This window comes from Thermobia domestica, chromosome 11 (assembly GCF_964235325.1).
Source record: "Thermobia domestica chromosome 11, izTheDome1.hap1.1, whole genome shotgun sequence".
NCBI classification, from domain to species: Eukaryota; Metazoa; Arthropoda; class Insecta; order Zygentoma; family Lepismatidae; genus Thermobia; species Thermobia domestica.
This window is the reverse complement of record NC_137464.1, coordinates 34,347,672-34,373,472: the sequence shown is the minus strand read 5'-3', so window position 1 is coordinate 34,373,472 and position 25,801 is coordinate 34,347,672. Positions and strand designations below refer to the sequence as shown.

The 25,801-nt window shown below is 34.9% G+C and overlaps 1 protein-coding gene across 3 annotated transcripts in view; it reads left to right on the top strand.

The window, feature by feature from the left end:
* Positions 1-25,801, top strand: part of Atg14 (autophagy related protein 14) — a 106,765-nt gene that overhangs the window by 73,420 nt on the left and 7,544 nt on the right. For all 3 annotated transcript variants that reach the window (XM_081730334.1, XM_081730333.1, XM_081730336.1), the window contains exons 6-8: positions 14,127-14,283; positions 17,345-17,521; positions 19,744-19,879. In XM_081730334.1, the coding sequence (XP_081586460.1) occupies positions 14,127-14,283; positions 17,345-17,521; positions 19,744-19,879 (470 nt within the window). The remainder of the gene's footprint in view (positions 1-14,126; positions 14,284-17,344; positions 17,522-19,743; positions 19,880-25,801) is intronic.

Below are 25,801 nucleotides of genomic sequence, written 5' to 3'. Positions count from 1 at the left end.
AGTTTAAGTATTGATATTTCTAAACAATATATCTCATTTGTCTGTAAATTATTAGTAAATGTAAGATAACAGGATAAATTCATTAATTTTTGTCTTCAGAATAGTCCAGAAGTAAGGAAACTCTCTCTTAAATAAATATATATATATAAAAAAAAAAAAAAAAAAAAGCTTACCTAAAACATACATCAGAAATAATTATAAGAAAACAACACTTCTTTGCTTCTTCATGTGTTTTCTCCACATTTCCCTTTTATCTGGGCAGCCGTTATGAGAAGAATTGCTGCTTCGAGTTTGCATGTGTAGGTCCAGCACATCTGCATAATATCAAATGTGAAAGTCATGATTAAGAAATATACTCCCCCCCCCCCCCCTCAGTAGAGTACCGATTATTCGAGCTAATGTGGACCTGACTAACCTCGAAGAACCGGGGCTCGAATAATACAGACGTTATGCAAAATGAAGGCAGTGCTGTACGTACTGTAGTAAAGACGTGAGGTACAATACAATAAATAGGCCTATGTACAATTGAAAAGTGAAACACTAAAACACAGAAATTTTTTTAAAAAAATCTCACAGGCCGGTATTTTTGAAAATCACATCATAAAATAGTCCTGAAGTTTCAAAGATGATTCTTCACAGCAGTACATGTGGTTGCAGAGCTGTTTGGTTTATAAGGGATAAAAATTAGAGAAGTAATGATTAGATTTTTCGAATGTGACAGCAAGAGCGGCTCTATAGCATGAGTATTTGTGCTCTTCGGTTTTCGCAATTTGTGATATTTATTTGTCCAAACTTGGGGTAGAATCATTGGTGAATACAGTAATATTTTTAGTTTTAACTTCTGTTCAATATTTAAGCTCGTGGAGAACTTTTTTTCGTAATGGTGGCCCTCTTGTATCTTTGAACGATAAATAATTTTGTTTAAAGCTACACAACGTAAGTAGTTAAAACAATTGATATATTTTATATAGGTTAGGTTAGGATATAAAGTTATTAATTATAATTTTAAGTAGTTTCTAAATATTCGCTTATTGTATAACATATAAGTTATGTTAAAAGAGTTGTATATGCTCAACTTTATTGTTCACAAGTTTTTGTTAGAACTTCTCTTCAGTTTTTAATTTAATTGATAACATTTCAATTATGAGGAGCTTTTTATAGCTAAACCTTTTATTGCAATTTATAACTGTTAATATTTGTGGTTTCTTTTTATATTATTGCCGCAGAAACATTGTAATTATCACTGTTCAAAGGTACAAGAGGGTCTGTTCAATGGTACACGAGCATAATGTACCTGTGAACAAAACGGATTTGTTCTTATTTTATCTTATAAAAGCTATTGTAATTATGTAACACGTTTAAAAATCATTTTATCTGATAGCAAAGAGATGACACTTCAAATGTACGACAAAAATTGGGGAAAAAGTGCTGAATATTAGCACCAAAATTTTGAAGACTAAAAGTGTTCACATGTACTACTATGAGCAAAATAAATGACGCGTCTCTTTATTTTGAAGTTTTTTGAAAATATCTCCGTTTTCTTTATATGTTTGAAATTTCGGAAGGTTTCCCCAGCAGGACAGGTTAATAACAAACCCGTTTTTAATATTTGTGTTAGATATTAGCTTAAAATAAAGAAATTAGAAGCAAAAAACATTAAATCGACAGAAATCTCGAGAATTACCAACTCTGCTAAAGTGGGAAATTTTCAAGAACGCGAGGGAATTCTGCAGTTCAACACGAAGCAGCGACATCTATGTCATTGAGAGAAGCGTGAATTAGATCTACAAACGAAAATTTTAACGAAATATTTCTAGTATGTCTTATTATATGCATTATCAGCGAACTCCAAATATATGAATCTATGCTAAGTATTAACGTATAGATAGTGCAAATAGTGGAAATTACCTATGGAAAAAGACGAACTGTTAGCCCAATCGTAATGAAAAATCGTCTTTACTGTAGAACAGGTTCAGCTTACGTAAGAAAGCAAATAGCTCAGTTAGATAAAGCAACGAGTTTGTATACCGAAGATAAACGGTTCGAATCCCGTGGAAGTACTGTTGTCATTTTTATCACTAAGGTTATTTTATTTATTTTTTATTTGGGAAAGAATCAAAATGTAACATATGTGTAAAACTCATGACGATACCAAAAAAAAAAGTTTGGATATTTTGATAACAGATTTCCCTATTAAATGTTTAATTTTCTCTATAAATATTTGTCTTAAATTGAAATTGTTTTGAATTTACTACATAAGGAAATTTGCCCGAAGGAGGAGAACTCAAGTAATTGATATTCTATGTAAAAGCAACCTATTGTAGAATGATGATGCTTCTTACCTTCAGCACATAATCTTAACGTTAGAGAGTCAGAGAGAGAAAAATCCTGTTTTTCCTCCCCTATGACCACTCATCTTAAAGCTCTATCTATAATGATTCGTGTCACATAATTTCGGCTCTCCAAAGACATTCATATTTATTATTATTATTATTATTATTATTATTATTATTATTATTATTATTATTATTATTATTATTATTATTATTATTATTATTATTCCTGAATATGAGCCAGAGCCCACTCTGAAAAATTGCATCTGGCGTTCTGAGTGAAAGTTCTATGGGATTATTAGAAAAATATATTCCCGTTTCCACGCTGATGGTAGAATTTCTTAAACAGTTATTGAATTACGTTCGAAAGGTAGGCGTAAATAGCGCCCCCGCAACAATGTGGCGTGGAGACCGCACAAGCTGCAAGGCCAAAAAATATACAGAAAGTACGCCGGGGCGGAGCAGGCCAAATTTTCACACGGGCAAAGTGACTTTTTGGCGCCCTTCCCCTAGTAGTAGCCTATATTTTACATTTTATCATAGTGTTTTTAATAGTTTAAACCAGGAGCGTCATTTCAGATTTTGCTTTGGGGGGGCAAGACCTCTTGATATAAGTAAAATTTCGCGTTTTTCACTGATTTACTACTATTCTAATGATAAAATCTATATACATCTCAAACTCAGGGGGGGCAAATGCCCCTCCCTGCCCTCCCTAAATGACGCCCCTGTTTTAAACCCATTTTCAAAGAGAAATCCATTACCTAGGAAAACTTCACAAAGAATATGGCCCGCTATAAACAATACCAACTCCACCTCCTCTGGTCTAGTGGCTAGCACGCCTGCCCTCTGTGGTACCGGGTCCAATTCCCGGTTGATTACTGTTGAACGATAAAAGTGGTTCGGATTCCACTATAATTAGTATCCACATCTCCCTTGCCCATTAAGGCAAAACCGTGGAACGCTAAACTCAAGCAAACAAACAAACAATACTTAATTCCTGGCACTCTTTATTCTACATGCCATCTCTCAATTTTTCGATACAGCCCCCTTAGTACTATGAAACTCTCTTCTTCCATAGTGAAATGTAAAAAGATCATATAATTGCCACTACTTTACAAGAATATAAACCAAAAACGTCAGTAGAAAGCACATTGTAAAATTTACTTTTTGAGGCTCGTTTTGGTGCCCCTCTTTCTCTGGCACCCCGGGCAGTCGCCCGGCCCTTAGTCCGCCCTTGAAAGTACGGACGCATAACTAAGGACTGCGGAGGAGAGGTTAACCTTCATGTTATGCCACTGGTTTGACGTGTTTGAAATGTTCAGTAAGTGATCGGTTAGTGAAATAATTTCGACGGTTACTGATGTTTAAAGTTTAGCTAAGACAAAGCTACCTAACCAAATACATTTGATATCGCGATGTCACAATTTGATTTTTCCTCACATAAAAAAGATAAAAACAATAGTAATAAAAACCCTCACTCGTACTGGGCTCCTAACTAACTAACAACCTAATTCGTACAGACTAGTTGCTCTGACCAACTGAGTTTCGATTTCTTACGTGAGAGAAGTCTGTTATATTAAGAGGCATGCTTTTCATTATCAAAACTGTTCGAAGTAATACGAACATGGCTTAAGAACAGAGACGGAACTGAATTACCACTCGATTGACCTTGAGGGCAAATCACCAAAGCGTAGCTATAAACGTAAGTTCCAGCATGCATTTCTCTGGAGTTGTGTTCAATATTCCTATCTGCCAGTCATGCTTGTTCGTAGGAGTAATATGTTACAAACCTAACCTTTCGATAGAGCACAATGACAGAGAATCAGAGGAAAGAAACTCTTGCCATTGTGAACGTGGGATATCACACTGTGCAATAAAACTGACGCGTCTCCTTGAAGTGATATTTCATCGAAAATAACTCGTTTTCCTTTATATAGTCTATCCGAAGTTCTTGAGGGTTTCAAAATGAGGAAATGTTACTGACAAACAAGAACGCATTTATGGGTGGGTCTAGGGGGTCCGGACCCCCTCTGAAACCCCAACTTTTCTGTAAATTTAGCCTAATTTTGGGGATTATCTTTTAAAATGTTATTATAATTTATCCTAATATTGAAGTCGGACCCCTCCCGAAATAAATTACTGCATACGTGTCTCTGACAATTTTCAATATATTCGTTAAATAATAAAGTAAAATAACTAAATTAGGAGCAAAAAGCTTTAACACGGGCTAACTTTTGTCTACTGCCAATATTGCTAGAAGGGATATTAATAGCAAAAACTGCTAGTCAATGCTAAACCTTGGAACGTCATCCCGAACAACAAGTCTATTATTGAGAACTACATATGAAACATGTTATTAAAACTTATCCAGCTTTTATCTGGCATGAAATTATTATATACACCAAAATTCACTCTCCTAAAATGTGTATCTAAACAATGTACGAAGCAATGAAAATTTTTTATCGAAATATTTGGGCAGAAGTCAGTCCCTTTTAGGGACTGACTTCATCGAGGGAGTCGAGGGAGTCGAGGGACTCGAGGGAGTCGAGGGACTCGAGGGAGCCGGAGTAAAAATAATTACTAGAGGGAGTCGAGGGAGTAAAAATATTCACTCGAGGGAGTAAAAATATTCACTCTAGGGAGTCGAGGGAGTAAAAATTTTCACTCGAGGGAATAAAAATATTCACTCGAGGGAGTCGAGGGAGTAAAAATATTCACTCGAGGGAGTCGAGGGAGTAAAAATATACACTCGAGGGAGTCGAGGGAGTAAAAATATTCACTCGAGGGAGTCGAGGGAGTAAAAATATTCACTCGAGGGAATCGAGGGAGTAAAAATATTCACTCGAGGGAGTCGAGGGAGTAAAAATATTCACTCAAGGGAGTCGAGGGAGTAAAAATATTCACTCGAGAGAGTCGATGGAGTAAAAACATACACTCCAGGGAGTCGAGGAAGTAAAAAATATTCACTCGAACGAGTCGAGGGAGTAAATATATTCACTCGAAGGAGTCGAGGGAGTAAAAATATTCACTCGAGGGAGTCGAGGGAGTAAAAATATTCACTCGAGGGAGTCGAGGGAGTAAAAATATTCACTCGAGGGAATCGAGGGAGTAAAAATATTCACTCGAGGGAGTCGAGGGAGTAAAAATATTCACTCAAGGGAGTCGAGGGAGTAAAAATATTCACTCTAGTGATTCGAGGGAGTAAAAATATTCACTCGAAGGAGTCGAGGGAGTAAAAATATTCACTCGAGAGACTCGTGGGAGTAAAAATATTCACTCGAGGGAGTCGAGGGAGCAAAAATATTCACTCGAGGGAGTCGAGGAAGTAAAAATATTCACTCTAGAAATTCCCTCGAGTGAATATTTTTACTACCTCGCCTCTCATGAATGAATATTTTTACTCCATCGACTCCCTCGAGTGAATATTTTTACTCCCTCGACACCCTCGAGTGAATATTTTTACTCCCTCGACTCCCTCGAGTGAATATTTTTACTCTTTCTACTAGTTCGAGTGTATATTTTTACTGCCTCGACTCGTTCGAGTGTATATTTTTTCTGCCTCGCCTCCCTCTAGTGAATATTTTTACTTCCTCGACTCCCTCGAGTGAATATTTTTACTCCCTCGAGTCCTTCGAGTGAATATTTTTACTCCCTCGACTCCTTCGAGTGAATATTTTTACTCCCTCGACTCCCTCGAGTGAATATTGTTACTCCCTCGAGTGTATATTTTTACTTCCTCGACTCCCTCGAGTGAATATTTTTAGTCCCTCGACTCCTTAGAGTGAATATTTTTACTCCCTCGAGTGAATATTTTTACTCCCTCGACCCTCGAGTGAATATTTTTACTCCCTCGACTCCCTCGAGTGTATATTTTTACTCCGTCGACTCCCTCGAGTGAATATTTTTACTCCCTCGACTCCCTCGAGTGAATATTTTTACTCCCTCGACTCCCTCGAGTGAATATTTTTACTCTTTCGAGTGAATATTTTTACTCCCTCGACTCCCTCGAGTAAATATTTTTACTCCCTTGACTCCCTCGAGTGAATATTTTTACTCCCTCGACTCCCTCGAGTGAATATTTTTACTCCCTCGACTCCCTCGAGTGAATATTTTTACTCCCTCGAGTGAATATTTTTACTCGTTCGAGTGAAAATTTTTTCTCCCTCGACTCCCTAGAGTGAATATTTTTACTCCCTCGACTCCCTTGAGTAAATATTTTTACTCCCTCGACTCCCTTGAGTGAATATTTTTACTCCCTCGACTCCCTCGAGTGAATAATTTTACTCCCTCGACTCCTTCGAGTGAATATTTTTACTCCCTCGAGTGAATATTTTTACTCCCTCGACTCCCTCGAGTAAATATTTTTACTCCCTTGACTCCCTCGAGTGAATATTTTTACTCCCTCGACTCCCTCGAGTGAATATTTTTACTCCCTCGACTCCCTCGAGTGAATATTTTTACTCCCTCGAGTGAATATTTTTACTCGTTCGAGTGAAAATTTTTTCTCCCTCGACTCCCTAGAGTGAATATTTTTACTCCCTCGACTCCCTTGAGTAAATATTTTTACTCCCTCGACTCCCTTGAGTGAATATTTTTACTCCCTCGACTCCCTCGAGTGAATAATTTTACTCCCTCGACTCCTTCGAGTGAATATTTTTACTCCCTCGAGTGAATATTTTTACTCCCACGAGTCCCTCGAGTGAATATTTTTACTCCCACGAGTCCCTCGAGTGAATATTTTTACTCCCTCGACTCCCTCGAGTGAATATTTTTACTCCCTCGACTCCCTCGAATGAATATTTTTGCTCCCTCGACTCCCTCGAGTGTATATTTTTACTCCCTCGACTCCCTCGAGTGAATATTTTTAGTCCCTCAACTCCCTCGAGTGAATAATTTTACTCCCTCGACTCCCTCGAGTGAATATTTTTACTCCCTCGACTCCCTCGAGTGTATATTTTTACTCCCTCGACTCCCTCGAGTGAATATTTTTACTCCCTTGACTCCCTCGAGTGAATATTTTTATTCCCTCGAGTGAAAATTTTTACTCCCTCGACTCCCTAGAGTGAATATTTTTACTCCCTCGAGTGAATATTTTTACTCCCTCGACTCCCTCTAGTAATTATTTTTACTCCCTCGACTCCCTCGATGAAGTCAGTCCCGCCATTTTATTTAAATCGTAATAAACCCTGTAACCGTACGTTAACGTGAGGACAAAGCTTGGTCCATTGGTAAATTGTTTGAAGAATAAAAACTCAATGTTCGTAGGTTCGAATCTATCCAGTCACCACAACATTTTATTCTTAGGTGTAACGATGAAATAAGAAAAAAAATGTATAACCGTTAAGACAAAACTTCAACCAAGTTTGAAGAGAACAATACTAAAATAGTAACACAATGACGTCAACCAAAAATTATTTCATGCAGCGTTTGGACGAAATTACAGCTGTTAACAATTGCAGAAATAAACACAGGCTGATAGCTGTAATGCAATCTAGACTTCTGAATGCATTTACTTCCTGAAAACTTCCGTCTCGTCATTGGTATGCCGTTAATCATTGTAAAACCTTTCAATTGGAAGTGAAATGACACAAACTAAAACAGTTTTAAATCAATAAATAATGTCTATGTGTAAAAGTAGGTGTCTTTTATCTGTAGTTCTGAGTTCCTTTTACTTTGAAGTGACAAATGAGAGAAGAAAGTATGGTGTTCGAAAAAAAAAAATCAAATTTGAGATTTCAACGAATTTATACGTATTATAGCCCCTAACACCGAAAAAGTTATTTTTCGATACATGTCTATCTGTTCGTCCGTCCGTTCGCTACACTTTTCTGTGCACTCGCCTAGAGGCCATACCGTTCAACTTATCTGCACCAAATTTTAGTTTAAGATTTTCATAGTATTTCCTATAGTTTTTTTTTATTTCCCTCCTACTCCCAAAACAAGGGTAGTTTCCTGTACGATGAAAATAGAAAAAAAATATTTTCTCATAACTGGCTCTAACGATCTTGTTTTCTTTCTTTTTTTATAAATCAATATTTAATTAGCAACCCTATTTTGTGGTATAAGGCATTTATCTGAGAAAAATCTACAAGGGGTAGTTTATACTAAGGGGGTGAGTTTTTACTCAGTGATTTTCTCAAAATGGACTCAAATGTTTTCGTTCATATTTCATAAATAAAGATTTCATTAATAACTTATCAATATGGCATAACTCGTTTGTCCTAAAAAAAATGCGAGGGGTAGTTTATTCTTGGTGGAGTGTTGTCTGGGCGATTTTCTCAAAAACGACTCAAAAGAGTTTATTCATATTTCAAAAATAAATATTTCGTTAATAACCGAACAATATGGCAAAACTCGTTTGTCCTGAAAAAATATGCGAGGGGTAGTTTACTCTTGAGGGTGTTTTTCCTCCACGGTTTTCTCAAAAATGAGTCAAGCAATTTTGTTCGTACTCAGAAATAAATATTTCATTAAAAACCTAGTAATATGGAATAACTCGCTTACCCTGAAAGAATCCTCAAGAGATAGTTTATTCGGGGAGTTATTTTTCCCTCACGATTTTCTCAAAAATTACTCGGACAATTTTATTGATGATTCATAAATAAGTATTTCATTAATAACCCTATATTTTAGTATAAGTCATTTCTATGAAAAACAATTACAACGGATAGTTTATTTTTGGGGTCAAGGTTATTTCCCCGACAATTTTCTCGAACGACAGGCGATTTTGTTCAAATTTCGCAAATAAATATTTCATTAATAACCAAAAGTATATCTTAACTCATTGTTCGAAACAATTCACAAGAGGTAGGTTACTCTTCACGTGTTCTTTTTGAACGACTTTCCCAAAGTGACTCATTTGATTTTTTTCATATTTCATAAACAATGATTGCATTAATTGGTCTATTATATGTCTGATGAAAATGTGCTCATAGTGTGAGTTAGTTTTGTAGTGTGGATTTTCTTCAATCGAAGTTTTTTATTCGATAATCTGACATTCGATGTATTTGAATAATACGATAATTTTATTCGTATTATCCAAATACACACTTCAGTAACAACTGCGGCCTAACACAGTTAAGAAATTGAATTGAAAAAGTTTAGTGCGGTGGCCCTGTAATTGAATATTTTTTGAGAAACTCCCTAGCTTTTTGTGGTAAACTTAGGCTTTTCTTTTTCGAGCGACAAAAGAGAGAAGAAAATATAGTGATTATGAAAATAATATCAAATTCAGATTTCAACGGATTTACATGTTTCATGGCGTCTACATACCGAAAATGTGACTTTTTGACACCCGTCCTTCCGGTCCGTCCGTTCGGCACACTTTTATATGCACTCGCCTAGAGGCCATACCGTTCAACTTATCTACACCAAATTTTAAACGTAGGGTTTACTTAGTATTCTTACAGGAGCTTTTCCATTTTTTCCTACCACCTAAAATAAGTGTGGTTTACAAACAGCCGAAAATCGAAAAACGCTATTTTCTCAAAAATGGTTTTAACAATTTTGTTTATTTTTCATTAATCAATATTTAATTAACAACCCTATATTGCAGTATCAGATATTTCTCTTAGAAAAATTTACAAGGGGTAGTTTATTCTTGGAGGTGACTTTTTCTCGACGATTTTCTCAGAAAAGACCCTGGCGAATTTTGTACACACTTCATAAATAAATATTTGACCTTACAACATGGTATAAGTCAATTGACCTGAAAAATATATGAGTAGTAGTTTATTCTTGGACTTGAATTTATTCTCAGTGAGTTTCTCAAACACGACCAGTTGGCAACCCTGTATCTCGACAACGAAGCTGAATTCGAAAACTGCAAGAGGACCATTTGTCTCCTTTTGATGTCACGAATCACCTCCCGAAGTTTGTGGACATATTTCAGGTTCACCCTTAATGAAGCTTCTTTTCGAAAAGTTAACTATTAACTTTAGGCATTGTTTATCTTTTTTTAAATCACAAATGTTGTTATTAATTTTAAGGCAGAGAACTACTTCTGAGAGAATAGATCTTGAAAGATAATATTAAAACTTAGACTTTTGTTTTCGAGACATTCCAGACAAGACGAGACATTTTACAAGCTATCTCGTATCCAAAACATTTGCCTCGTATTATCTTGGATGTCACAAAGCGCGTCTTGTCTCTTTCTCGAGACATGTCTTATCTCGTGCGCATTCGTTAGCACTTGGAAAGGATTATCTTTCTACTCAAAGCATTGTTTTTATAATGGTTGCATATTTATGATAATTGCTGTCCACATAAATTACAGTCCTTTCAGTTGAATTAATTATTATTATTATTATTATTATTATTATTGAAATTGCAATATCTAGTTTAACGTTGGTCGATTATGCATCTACGCTAAGGGAGAATGATGATGAATGAAATGGTGAAATGAAGAAAGTGGGAGGAAAATGGAAAATCTCAAGAAAACACATACCCATGCACACGGTATTTGTCCACCTCAAATTTCACTTGGCGCGAAGTGGAATCGAGACACGGACCCCATGCACCAAAGGTGAATGCTCTATTATTATTATTATTATTATTATTATTATTATTATTATTATTATTATTATTATTATTATTATTAATAATAATAATAATAATTGTAGCGAGCTCAACGGGTTTCAACCGTTCGACTTAACCAACGTTTGGGTGCCTATTCGTTCGTCGGCTCCATGAGAACTTCTCATAAAAGACATTTCATTTTAATGAAACTAGTAAGTGCCTTCTTTTAGCTCTGCGAAGTAACTATTGCTTGGAATATGAATCTGCAAAACATACGAGGTAAAATTAACCAAATGGTGCAAGTTTCCACTTATATATACAAAACAATTTTGCAATATCAACTACGTGAATCTTGTCCCATAAAGAAGCCGAAACCCCTACACCGAAGAGCCCTCCGAGATTTGATCATTGTCCACACGGACTGAAATTGTCATTTGAAGCCAAGGCTTTAATATGAAGCCAATAATTTCTTTAAAATAGACGGAAAATTCGGAAGTTATAAGCATTTTCATATTTTTGCCTTTTCTTATAAGGGAGCCGTAGCCCCCTATACTGAAGAGCCCCCCCCCCGGAGATTTGATCATTGTCCACTCGGACTGAATTTGTCATTTCAAACCAACACTTTAATACGAAGCAAAATATTTCTTTAAAATAGACGAAAAATTCGAAAGTTATAAACATGTTAATAATTTTGCCTTTTCTCATAAGGGGGCCGTATTAGCCTACACTGAAGAGCCCCACGAGATTTGATGATTGACCACTTGGACTGAAATTCTCATTTGAAACCATAATTTTTAATGTGAAGCCAAAAATTAAACTTTTACATCAATTTAAACTGACTGGGTTCCGGTTCCCCCCACTATTGTTTAGTTTAGTTAAGTGGTAATTTGTGACAGCTTCACATCATCAAAAGAATGTTTCACTTCAACTCCCCTCCCCCAGGAGTTCGTGCTGGATCCACCACTGGAATCAATAGACACTCTTCCTATTCTTTTTGTCACCCTTGTGTGTAGGGGCTCCCTCGTACAAATAAAGAAGCGGTAATATTACAATCAAGGGGCGCTATATATTAGGTATTTTTTTAGTTACCTACCCCTAACCGCACAGGGCCATCTTTCGTAGAATAAAAAATATTACGTGATATTCCAATCATGAAAGGGGAGAGGATGCTGTAAATATATTTCTTATTCATTTTGTCTGTCCTGCTTATCAAAAATTACTTTCTGTTGGAAGGGTACTGAAATGAGAGGGGCAAAATAAAAAGTCGTACCCCCTCCTACATGGTTGCTCAAATAAGTACTAAAGAAAGCATTTTAAACTAAGATATTTAAGATTTAAACTAGGAAACTAAGATATCCTTACATTATGTAAGGATGGCATATTCAGGATTATTATTATTATTATTATTATTATTATTATTATTATTATTATTATTATTATTATTATTATTATTATTATTATTATTATTATTATTTGAATGTTTTTGGAGCACTGAAATTTTGTGAGACGAACAGTGATATGTAGAGGTTTAAGATGGGTGGTCATAGAGGAGGAAAAACCAGGATTTTTCTCTGTCTGACTCTCTAACGTAAAGATTATGTGTTGAAGGTAAGAAGCATCATCATTCTACAATAGGTTGCTTTTACGTAGAATATCAATTACTTGAGTTCTCCTCCTTCGGTCTACTTACCTTATGTAGTAAATTCAAAACAATTTCAATTCAATACAAATACATTGTAAAACTTTTCCGTAATTAAACATCTAGGGAAAATTAAACATTTAATAGGGACATCTGTTATCAAAATATCCAAACACGTAGATAGAAGAGTATCTAGTGAGAAATATTGTGAAACTTTATAAAATTCTCCAAATTAGAATTAACATTTACTGGGAAACATTCGTTATGCGCCAGCGAGCATATGGTGAGCAGTGAGCACAGGGGAAATAATTACGAAACTGTTTGCAAACAAAATTAGGGACGCTAATGCAAGTGCGACAACGGCATTTTTTTCTTTTTTTGGTATCGTCATGAGTTTTACACATACGTTACAATTTAATTCTTTCCCACATAAAAAATAAATAAAATAACCGTAGTGTAGAGATAAAAATGACAACGACACTTCCGTGGGATCGAACCCGCTACCTTCAGCATACAGACTCATTGCTTTAACTAACTGAGCTATTTGTTTTTTTACGTGAACTGAGCCTGTTCCGGTAAAGACGATATTTCATTACGATCGTCATACCAATTCGTCCTTTTCCATAGATAATTTCCACTATTTGCTCTATCTTTATGTTAATACTTAGCATATATTCATATATTTGGAGTTTGCAGATAATGCATATAATAAGACATACTAGAAATATTCGTTAAAAGTTTAGTTTGTAGATTTAATCCACATTTCTCTCAATGACATAGATGTCGCTGCTTCGTGTTGAAATGCAGAATTCCCTCGTGTTCTTGAAAATTTCCCACTTTAGCAGAGTTGGTAATTCTCGAGATTTCTGTCGATTTAATGTTTTTTGCTTCTAATTTATTTATTTTAAGCTAATATCTAACACAAATATTAAAAACGGGTTTGTTATTAACCTGTCCTGCTGGGGAAACCTTCCGAAATTTCGAACATATAAAGAAAACGGAGATATTTTCAAAAAACTTCAAAATAAAGAGACGCGTCATTTATTTTGCTCATGGTAGTACAACGTCTTCCCCTACTGGTGATCAACACCTAACTTATAAATGATGTACAGTTTACAAACGTGAAAGCAAGTTGGCCAGATGAACAAAGCATAAAGGTAAGAGAGTTACAAGAACAGATTCTACTGTATTATTATTTCAAGAGCGAGATTTAAAAAAAAAAAAAAAAAAAAAAAATATATATATATATATATATATATATATATATATATATATATATATATTACTAACAACGATTCGGATACACCTACCAAAGTATTATTTTACGTGGGAAACAATAGCATTGAAAGCCAAGAAGGAATTTTGAAAGGAAATCAGCCACGGACAGGTATTATCCCAGCATTTGCTTGTTGGTGCTGAGGAAAACCCGTGGGTAACTACAGACAGGATTACCGGTTACGAGATTCGAATCTAGGACCGCACGTTCAAGATATAAAAATCGCGCGTACTAATGTGTGTTCTCTTTCAGTTTAATGTTAAACTATTTACCTGATACTGGTTAGTTTGGTAAATTTAGTTTTGTAAAAACAATTTAATTGTCTACAACAGTCTAATTGTATTTTTTCTTTCTTTTTAAGTGGCAACGAATAAAGATAGCGTTCCAGGTGGGACCAGTGAAACAGTGGATCACAATCCAGCTTATAGCATTAGTGCAGCACTAACATATACCACTCAGTTAGTCAATGTTTTGGCGTATTACTTAGATGTTCCGCTTCCAAAGAAGTTGTGTTATAGGTAATTTTGATTTATTCGTACTATTAGCATCAATGTCTTCATCTTATATATATATATATAAAAGTTTTAAAAATGGTTATTGAGTATCTTGGCAATATTGTTGTGTTATTAGACACTTGATAGAGGAGAATCGACATAAAGTACTGAAATTATTAAACGAATAGAAAAATATTATTAGTTAACTTTTGTGGATTATCAATTTGTAAAATGCAGTTTATTGCTTTATATGTATTATTATAAGAAGATAAGGGAAATGAAAATCAGTTTCAGACTTAAATTGAAGTTAACTCGGATGGATAGATTCTCCATTCCAGTTTTCATACACGTTCACAGTAGTCCATGTTGATAGATTTATTGTATCGTGAGTTACACGATAAATGTTTTCAACGCCATTTCAACTCAGCTATGAAGTCCATCTGAACGTCGGAAGTATAGAGGCTGATTCGTTTCAATCCGAACAACAATAGTCATACCTGTCAAACTGGATTTTACAGAGAAACAAAATTGTACGCCTACTTGTATGTGTCTCAGCTGTTGTTGAGGTGTGTTAGAAAAATAATGAAATTGATTTTCTGTGAACAATGAATTTTGTTATTTTTATAAATCAATTATTCTCTTGAAAGTAGTCTCCTTGCGCAGTACACAGCGATGGAGGCGTTGGTACCATTCTTCTGCTGAAATACCTTTCAGCTCGTTAGTTACGCTCTACTAGATATTATCCAAAGTACCAAAAGGTCACCCTTTCAAGTTGTTTTATAAGCGCAGGGACTGAGATCCGGGGCGTGAGGTATGCTTTTTTTCTGGATGCGTTAACATCATGCCATATCACGGAGTGAAAGTAAGGGCAGAAAACTGTATGAGGGTGAACTACTTGATCGCTGGAAATTTGTTGTGACAATGGACGAACCATAGATCTATCTAAGTGACTGTAGAAAGTTCAAGTCATCACCTACAGAGAAGTTCATGATAAAGACCGATATAACTTCGTGTGTCAATGTTAAGAAAGTTTCTTGGAAGGTTTTATGGTTGTTAAGTGGCTTTTGATAAAAAGGGAAGCTCAAGATTCACAAGAGGGGGGAAAAAAAGTTAAAATTTATGTTACTTATAACCAAGAACATGTCCTACTTTTACTTTACACAGACGAAATACCACCATTGTATGACGACGACACCATTGTGTGGAGCTGTACCTCGACAAAAACTTGAGGTCTCACAGCCGAAATATGACTGGCCTTATACCGATGCATGACAGCTGTGAGTTGTATCCATGCTATTCCTGTTAAGAATGCAGATGGTAGGACCATAGTTTACTATGCTTTTGGATTTCTCAATTGACATCTGTTTTCCCGTCGGGTTCTCATGGTAAATGGCCTTTGGAAAGCCAGCAAGCAGGTGTAGGTACAGCTGCAATAAAGTGCAGTGGAAACTGAGATGTACCATTGTGCATACTGATATCGGCACTATAGCATGATCAATGATGGCGGGATATATATGTTAGGTAAGCAACAACTTTAATGTGTTCTCATGGAAACGGATCAAGCCTCTGTGTAGACATTATGTTAGGGAATCATCATCTACTTTCTTCTTTTCCTGGCCACCGAATATAACAATCTTTATTTCTTAGATGATAATATACTTGCCACCAAATTTCTTCCGGCCAATTGTTATCGAGAAAGTGCTGCATGCAAGGTGAGTCGAGTCGAACCGAGGCTGTCCCTGGCCGAGCCCGAGCACTAAATATAGCATTTTTTATTCATTTGGCCGTGGGCTTTTTGCCCACTAAATTTGGCTCAGATCTGGCGAATAGTTGCCGAGAAATAAAGTACCACATACAAGGTGAGCCAAGCCCAGCTACCAAGTATAGCGAATTTCATTTCGTAGATGATGGGAATCGAAATAGGTAGTAGTAATCGATAGTGGTAATCGAAATAGTGCCCGTCAGATTTCGTTCCGATTCGGAGAGTAGTTACCGAGAAATAAAGTACCACATACAAACAGAGCCAAGCCTGTCATTGACCGAGCCCGGCCATCAGATATAACTTTTTTTCGTTTCGCCATGGGCTATTTGCCCAGCAAGTTTGCTTCATATCCGGCTAGTAGTTACTTGAGAAACAAAGTAGTTTCATCTGTGTATATATATATATATATATATATTCTCTGTCTCTCTCTGGCTCGCTCTGTCTCTTGTCTGTCTCTCTCTCTCTCTTGGAATGAAACTATAAGCTCCTGTACGCTTACGCCGGGAGCTAATAAAGAGAAATTATGTGTATTACACTCATACTATTGTGTTCTCTTATTACCTACAATTATCCAAATTAGAGTCATATTTTTTCCTCTCTCATTCATTGGTAGCAGAGAAACAATCGACAAGGTATGATACCTGTATAAAAGACCTTTGCGTAGGATTTCGTGATCTAAAACATATATCATACTTGGTTAACTAGTTGTTTGAAGTTTACTTTTTCGCTTTTTCTTTCTTTCTATATGCTAAGGAAAATTTATTTCGTTTTAAAGGATTATGTGTAAAATAAAATAAAGGTCTAAGAAGTATCTTCATTAAGCGTATTGAAGATTCAAATTACTAAAGATCAATACCAGTATCGTCTTTAGTTTGTAGAAATTATATCTTCTATATTTCAATCGTGGCTACGAAATTATGATAAAGTTTTAAAAAGCGTGCAGTATAGTGGAAGTAATAAAGGTTTTTAATATAACTTTGTTTGAACGAGTAAAATCCCCGTCGACTGTTGTATTTTAAATCTGTATGAGAAAAAAACAAAAGAATTGTTAGATTTTTAGTGGTTCCAGCATTGTGTTTATTTTGATAGTAATTAGTAGTCTTTGTATGTAAATTCCTTCGGTAGTCCGAGTTTGTGTTATATTTTAGAAAGTGGAAATATGAAATACTTTTGTGGAAGTCTAAGTACCATATGCATATTAAATACTAACAAAATATTCTGGACGTTTCAGACGTCGTTCTCAGTGTACAGGAAAAGAATTAGAATATCATTTGCCCGCACTGAAGTTCTACTATATAATAGTTGATATTTTTCTTGTTTCAGCGATTTCTGTGGTCATGAAATGAGTAATCATCAGTTTGCAAGAAGAGTGGCGAAGCTCAATTCAAATATTCTTCATCTATGTTTTTCCCAGAACGTGAACCCGGAACTTTTAAATCCTTCTCATACTCTAAGGAATCTACTTTTGCTACTCAACACGGAAATAAGCGATTTAGGGAGGTAAGGGAGGAATTACTGTGCTGTCTCCTCATAATTAAAAAAAAAAAAGCAAGGAAATATTTAACCTACTTAAAAACTTCCAATAATTTTGAAATGTTTGAAATGTTTATTGGGAACAAACAGTGTTACAGCCACAAAGTGCCCGACAAAAAAAGGGTTTATCCAAGTATAGGGAGCATGCAAATAGACATAACATACAACTGATCATACAAGATAAGTAAAATGTAATAAAATTTGGTTCAAACATGCAATACCTATTACAAAGTGAAAATACAATGAAAGTAATATATATATTTATATATTTAAGCATAATTATCATTTCAAATTACACCTCAAGTAAAATACACTCATTCATAAAACTAATAATGATAACAAAATAAAATGAGTATACAAAAGAGTAAAAGAATTACATATCACATATTATTATTATTATTATTATTATTATTAGCGTCAATTACCCACTTCGATGGGTTAAAATAAGAAAAACTACCGAGTAATTGGAATTTAAATGACATCGGAATTGTCACTGTTCATCTCAGCGACCGCGAAAACTATGGATTCGACACTAATATCGGTCATTTTCAATGATTTTTATATATGTCCTCCCCTCCCCTAAGTTGCGCCGTCAAAGTGAAATGATAATATTACTCCCAAGCCCGAACCTCATCTATGTTAAAAATTTAATCGAGATCGGTCTTGTGATTCAAGATTTATTAAGTCACAAACATATTCACTTTCATTTTTATATATATATATATAGATAGATAGATAGATTATGCATAAGTATGGGAATTATTCTAGTATGGCTTTGCGCATTCGCCTGCCGGTCTGTCCGCAGTTGTCAGAGTAAAACGATAAGAGTTAACAAGAATTTTTTTTGGTATGGATTCAGTGTCGCAAGATTATGTTCCATATCTTCCGTTAACCTTTGGTAATAGATACGATAAAGCTGGTTTTAAAGTAGATTCAGCTTCAGCATCTCAAGAATAGGTTTGATTCCACTCATACTAAAGTGGTTTTAGTGTGTTTTTCCATAGAGGAAAAATTGTTGGGGATAGTGAGAAATGGTTTGATAATATAGATCCACCGTCCCAAGAATTAAGTTCCATCTCAGTCCCTATCCTTTAATTCAAACCAGAAGTGGTATAGATTAATTTCCGTTTTCCACAATCATCGCTATAGATCAGAAACAATAATTACTATCGAAATAGTGGTATCGGGATTTAGGGGAGACACGGGTTCGATTCCCGGCGGGAGTTCATGTTCGGATTTCACGTTAACCAATAAATCCACGTCTCATATAGCCTAGATGCTGAAAGCGGCGTCAAACTCAATCAAATCAAATCAATTTGATATGGATTTAGTGTCATAAGAATAGGTTCTGTTTCCTCTTAAACATCTATTTAAACGGGAAATGCTAGAAATCAATCATTTCCGGTTAATCACCATCGAACAAAACTGTAATAAGTACCGAGAGTTTTTTCATGTACATTCAGCGTCTGAAAGACAGGTTCCATCTTCGATCTTCGACGTGATCCCTCCTTTGGAACCGGAAGTTAGATCTACCACATCCGGTTGTCAATATTAGGTCCCTGTAGTTTGGAAGTCTACCGCAGTTTCACATTCCGTAATATTATTCGGGGATTTATGTATACGGAAAAGGTAACACTGTTTCTGACATTAATTACAATAACAGTTATATGAACATGAAACTTTTAAGCTCTTAAAACAGCTTCAGTTAGAGATCTTGAAGCTGAAATATGTCAAAATGAACGAAAGTGCGCTTGATTTCCTTGTGCACAGAACACGCAATATATATCATAAGCAGAGTTTGTTTATTGTCTCATAACCTATCAAATAAACTGCAAAGTGAATCTTGTTACTACTTAAAAAAAAAAAAAAAAAAAAAAAAAAAAAAAAAAAAAAAAAAAAGTTTGATCAAATTATTCTTACCAGTGATGAACAGATCAAAAGATTGTAAATCTTATGTACATAAATTGTTTTGGGATGTAATGTTGAAAGAAATTCGTAGAGTATATTAACAATGAACAAGAAGTTTATGAAATGTCCTCATTGAACACGAGTAGTTTTTACTTATTACAATAACAGTGGTGATAAACTTAATATTTTTTCCATGTTAGTAAGAGAATCATTTAAAATATTTATATGTGATCTTTTATATAGACAGAATTTTGACGTTTGTTTCATTAAATCTTTCTCAGACAAGGTCCACTAGAAATAAACTGCGAATTAGCTAGGTCATTGGAGGATCAGCTGATGCAGGACTTAGAAAGAGAAGGAAGTGATGATTCACGGTCAGAAGAGGAAAATGACACGTTACCTGGAGAATGGGAAGCTGTAAGTTTGTTTGTTTCCGTGAATGAGATTTTACCCAAGTAGTTGACATCATTCTGTTCTTGCTTGTCTTGGAGATCTTGTCACAGCAACGTAGCATTGGTTGACGTTTTAGATAGCATGCTCTTTGTAGTTATTAGTGAAAGACTTCCTAGTAGAACGATGGCATTAGCATGAAAATTGTGTTGATATGGATATTAAGCCTCATGCATGTGTTAATTTGATACTGAGTGTTTATATTAACATTAACAAGGATGCTTTACACTCTGTATATAACTGACTTAATTGGACTTTGTTGAAGCTACTTTGTACTTACCTGATGGCTTAAGAAGCCTGGAAGTTTATTGTTGCGAAAATAAAATCCCATCTTATGCCAACTCAGTGTATTCAGGGCTCAGATCGTTCTAAGATCGATCTTATTCTATCAAGCATCTATCCGAAAGCTAACTATGACTGTATTTTCCATTCAAGCATTGTGTTCCGCCCATCCTTGACATCTTAAGCTTTTATGCTAGTGCTGTTCGATCACATGTATTTAATGTGAAGTTCCACATGTGTATTGCCGTATGGATGCTATAGAATACGTATTAAGTATAATGTTCTTGCCTTGTATCTTCATTGTATTTAAGTAATTTCAAGGTTTTCTATAATTTCTTTCAGTAACTTTTTAAAATAGCTAAACTGGGCACTTTGTTAGGGTCTTCCTTCTATCGAACAGTCCTAGAAGAATTAATGAAACATAAATCATCGGAAAGTTTAGTTTTTGATGAAGATAATTACAAAATTTCAGTAAATTCTGATCACTTTTTATACTTCAGCTAAACTCTTTGTAAAAAAAAGTATAATGTACCGATTAAATGTTAACTCTGAATTTGTAAATTTTTTTATGAGTGAAGAAAATAACTAATGATGATGTGCTGAACTATGGGAAGAAGTCACTGGATTTTTGTTTATTTCTTTAACCACAAGAAGTTTTACAAACTCATTATTAATATTTTAGCGATACATCATACTTTTTCTTGTTCGGCTGAAGGGTAAAAAGGTGGCACTTTCTTCAACAATAACTAAATTTTCCGAAGTCTTATGTTTCTTTAAGTCATCTGGGATTGTTCCATAGGAAGAAGAGCTTTTAACAGTGTGTCCAGTTCAGTTATTTTTAAGAAGTTACTGAAGAAAGTGGCAGAGCACACAAACTATGTAAATATAAATAAATCACCTAACTGAAGATGCGAGAGGTGAACATTATATTTTATATGTATAACTTTCTTGATTTATCTATTTATTGGTGTGTTTTTGTTCCAAACTTTTTCCCTGAAACTTTGGTTTCGTCCTCTGTTTTTCTCAGTGAGTTGGAGCCCAACATACAAATTCACACATCATTGTTTCATGGATTTTTTGATAGACTATTTCTTTGTTAATAATCTCGATGAAAAAAGTTCCTCCATGGAATAGTAGCATATATATTTCCTTCAAGAAATCTGATTGTACTTCTGCCATGTATTTAGAGTTGTGGTGCCAATAAAACTTTATTATTATTATTTGAGATATTAAAACTTCTTTGGCTTCCTCATAAGCATTTGACTTCTCCATTTCTTGAAGGGATTCCAGCCTTCAGTATAATGCTATTTTTCGTCTATTAATTTTCTATTTGTTACCGTTTTTCCTTAGATGTTAATCATTAAATGATAATATTTTATTAATATATAATGAAAATATTTTTAAAAATATTTTATTTTATAATTTAATATTCAATGTAATTTTATATGTAATTGATGAAATTTGTGCAGAGCACTGAAATTATTTTATATTTGGTTTAATACAAATGGTAATGAATAATTAAGAATGCATTCATTGTAAGTAACATTATAAACAATGACAAAAAGAGAATGTTATTAGTATCTAGAATATCGAACGTCATTTTAAATGCATAACCCATCCTTTCACTTCAACAAAGCCCATTTAAATCTGAATACACAGTGTGTAACATCTCATTGTACATTAATAGTAGATTAATTAACTCTTTGATAATCACACAGTATCAATAATTTGATGTTAAATCGTTTGACGTGATTATACTGTGGTTGAGTATCAGAGGTTAGTTTTATATGGGATCGATTCAAATACAAAACTTATTATTACCTAATATTATTTATTTATTTTTAAATATACAAGCGACATCAAATTTTTTGCATGATAGTTCACTGTTTCTCAAGGAACGGATATTTTGCTTACTAGTGCACAAGTGTGTGTAGTCAATTTGTTAAAATTATACTTCGTTGCAAATTACTAGGTAGTTGGAGAGATCAACATTCATTGGTGTGGAAAGCTTGATATTTATACTAGCAGAATGATTATTCCCTTTCTCCTTTTAAGATTCTATTTCTTTTCTATGTTTTTGGATTTGATTTGAGTGTAGCGTCCCTTTCAGCAGCGAGGCTATCTGAGACGTGGACCTTCAGCTTAACTTTCGATACGAACCACATGAGCTCCCACCGGAAATTGAACCCGCGCCTCCTATGTCACAGTATATATCTTTGTCGATTAATGGAAACATATCAGATGTCTGGGTTGTCAACGGTCAGATGTGACTGCAGCGGCAAACTGTGATGGTGTGTTAGAATAAACTCTGTATTACGGAGAAGCAGTAAAACGGCAGTGTGCAGTGAACTGAGCAGTCTGTGATAGTGTAAAATGCTGACCTCTCTGTTTTCCAAAAGAGGAAGATTCTTGGCGCTTGGTGCGAGAGTTTCAATATGGCAAGGTGTTGGATATGTCGCGAAAGACAGTGTCCAAGGTGATGGCAGCCTACAGAATTAAAGACAAAACCACATCAGTAAAGGGGAATAGTGGTCGAAAAAAATAATAATAATTAGTGACGCCCGCCAAGCATTAATGTGGATTATCACTCAAAACTGTCGTGCGACTTCAATACAAGCGACAGAGAATTGCATGGCCGAAACGCTGATAACGCTTTAGCACGACACGAATGGTACCGTGAATATACAACATGGACTGCTGATGACTAAAAACGCGTAATATGGTCACATGAATCATCTTTCACCTTGTTTTAAACCTCGAGTCGTATTTTATGTGAAGCGGACTCTCAATGAAGCGTATTATCCTCAGTGTTTCTGCCCGACTGTGAAACATGGCGGCTATATAGTGCTATGGGCCGAAATGCCCTGGTTTTCCGTAGGTCCTGTGCTGTCGCTTAACAATCTTGTCATTGCTCTTGACTTCGTCACCATTGTAGGAGACAATTTGCATCCTATGGTCCAGGTATTTTTTCCGAGCAATGACACCATATTCCAGATGATAGTACGTTCATTTGCACAGGTTGCTACTTGGTTGGAGGAATATCGGGTTGAAGTTGAACACCTCCTCTGGCCGCGTAATCACCGGATCAGAACATAATTGAATGTCTGTAGTCCGTTCTGGAGAGATAAATCCGCCGGAGATTTCCACTTCCATCTTCTTACGGAACCGAGTGACACACTGCACGTGGAATGTTGTAATATTCCATTTGCAACTAGAGACTTTTATGACTCCATTCTAGTCGCATCAAATCCAGGGTTGCCAGACGTTTGTATTTAGTGCAGACAGTTTATATTTTAGGACTTGTGTCCATGTCTGTATCGTACTCTTAAGAGAGTGACAGAATGTCCTTATTTTTGTTTTGAAGTCGAATAATAGATTAATGAATTACTATTATCTTCTTACCAATACACTGAGTACACACTCACTAAGGAAAATAGCGGAAATTTTGTACTCTTTCATATTAAAGATCACGAGACAGATTGTGGACTCTGTGAAAGAATCACAGAGGCCTATGGGATGAGTTTGCGATTGGTGCATCTAATTGTGAATGAGAAAGTGTCTTAGCGTTAGTGAAATGAGACTATATGTTTCCAACCCCGGACAAGAACCATCGCCTTGAAAAACCAGATAATACACTTGAGGCACCTAGCAGCTATGAATGTTTCACTGCTTAACACATTTAAAAAACATAACATGTAATGAACTAAATATAAGTTAAGTATTTTAAAGCATTTCAGTGTCTTGTGTGTTTAAATGACGTAAATTGATTAGTCTGGCTGCTTTAACTTTCAGGGTACTAATTTTATGGCGGTAAAGTTTTAATTTCAACATTAATCTTATTATGTACAAATATACTGTAGTAAGTACTTTTCCTTTAGTTAAATGATTTCACCAATTTTGAATAAAATCGAAAGTGTCCGTATTTTTATATCCAGAAATCTGGCAACCCTAGTCAGAGCTGTTTGAGGTCGAAAGTTTCCCCAGCTCGATATAATGTGCCAAATTCACTCTTTTCAGATGTTTCCATGAAATCGACAAATATCTGTATAAATAAATGTAATTTATTATTATTATTATTATTATTATTATTTACACAGGGATTTAAATGAATTTGAATGCTTCCTAGGTATAGTTTTACTACAGCCAACCGAAGTTGTTGCTTTGTTTCAATGATACGATGACACAATATAGTCCGTTCTCCTGCTTGTAGAAAGTTTTCCGCACTATATTGGTGTTTCTTGAAAAAAGAAAAGAAAAGTTTTCTAGTCTTGTAGTAGTTTTTGTTTGTTTGTTCCTGATGTGATATAAAGATAACTAAAGCAATGTTTACTAAATGGATTTGGTTCAAGTGTCAATTTATTTCATATATATATTTTTAGAATGAAAACACACTGGAGCTTATTGGAAAAATAATAAGTTCAGTTTAAGTATTTCAATCACATTAAGCAAGATACAGTATGTTTCGTGATATTTTAACAGTTTTGTAATAGCTTTAAAATCCTTACGTTCTTCTCCTATTAGAATTGTATTATCGTACCCATATTTGGCAGAGTTAAATGACATTTACAAAAATGTGTAGTGTTTTTAATCAGTGAAATTAACCCTTATCCGGGCAAGACATTTTTGTAACGTAAACGGGCAACCGGGGCCTGTGAGGCCCAGTATATATTTTAAGTGCAGAACACTCAAAATTCAATGTCTGTTGCCGCATACTGTTCCGACTAAAGGTTACAATAGTCACGTGTTCAATATATAATTATGTGACAATTTGATCTAATATTTGACAGGAATTTCACTAAAGTTATACGGGGCCTCCTAGGCCCCGGTTACGTCAGGAGAAGATTTTCAAATTTAAAAAAAAAAAAAAAAAAAAAAAAAAAAAAAAAAAAACTTTACCAACTCGATATGTTCATGATTTTAACTTCGACGAAAGATAGAAGAATTCAGTATTTTATGTCTTCGAAATATGTATGGTTATTGAGAAATTTTAGAAAAATGAAGCTACTGGGCCTGGGAGGCCCCGGTTGCCCGGATAAGAGTTAAATTGTTATTTTATGATTAATCTCATTATTAAAATCTAAACTACCTAGCCCTTCGCTACTTCTAAGTAGAATTTAAAAAAAAATATTCCAATATCAGCATAAGTTCGGAGTATGGAGTGACATGTAAATATTTTAATGCCTTATACACCGATAAACAGGAATGATCCGTCTCTGAAATGGAAAAGTTTGTCCTTCATTCTTAATCATCTCGCTAACTGCAGTAACAATAATTCTTACCCTTTACTGCTTTTGTTGCTTTCATATAAATAAGAAACTAATTTTTGTACGATATGTAGAAGATCAATACATTACAAGGAAATAACATGATGAACTTCAATGTTAAAATATCTCAAATTACTGTAATATCTTCATCTGTAGGGAAACGTTACTTTTGTCGTAGACATCTGTAGCTTGACAATGAAAATAATATGGTAAGTTTGAGATTTTTTTATTCAACATTGAGGCTCATTAACTTACTTTCTTACAATGAATGATATACACTGGATTACTTTGTAATATCCTGATTTCGGATATCTCGTGTGAAAAATATTTGTTATATTAATTT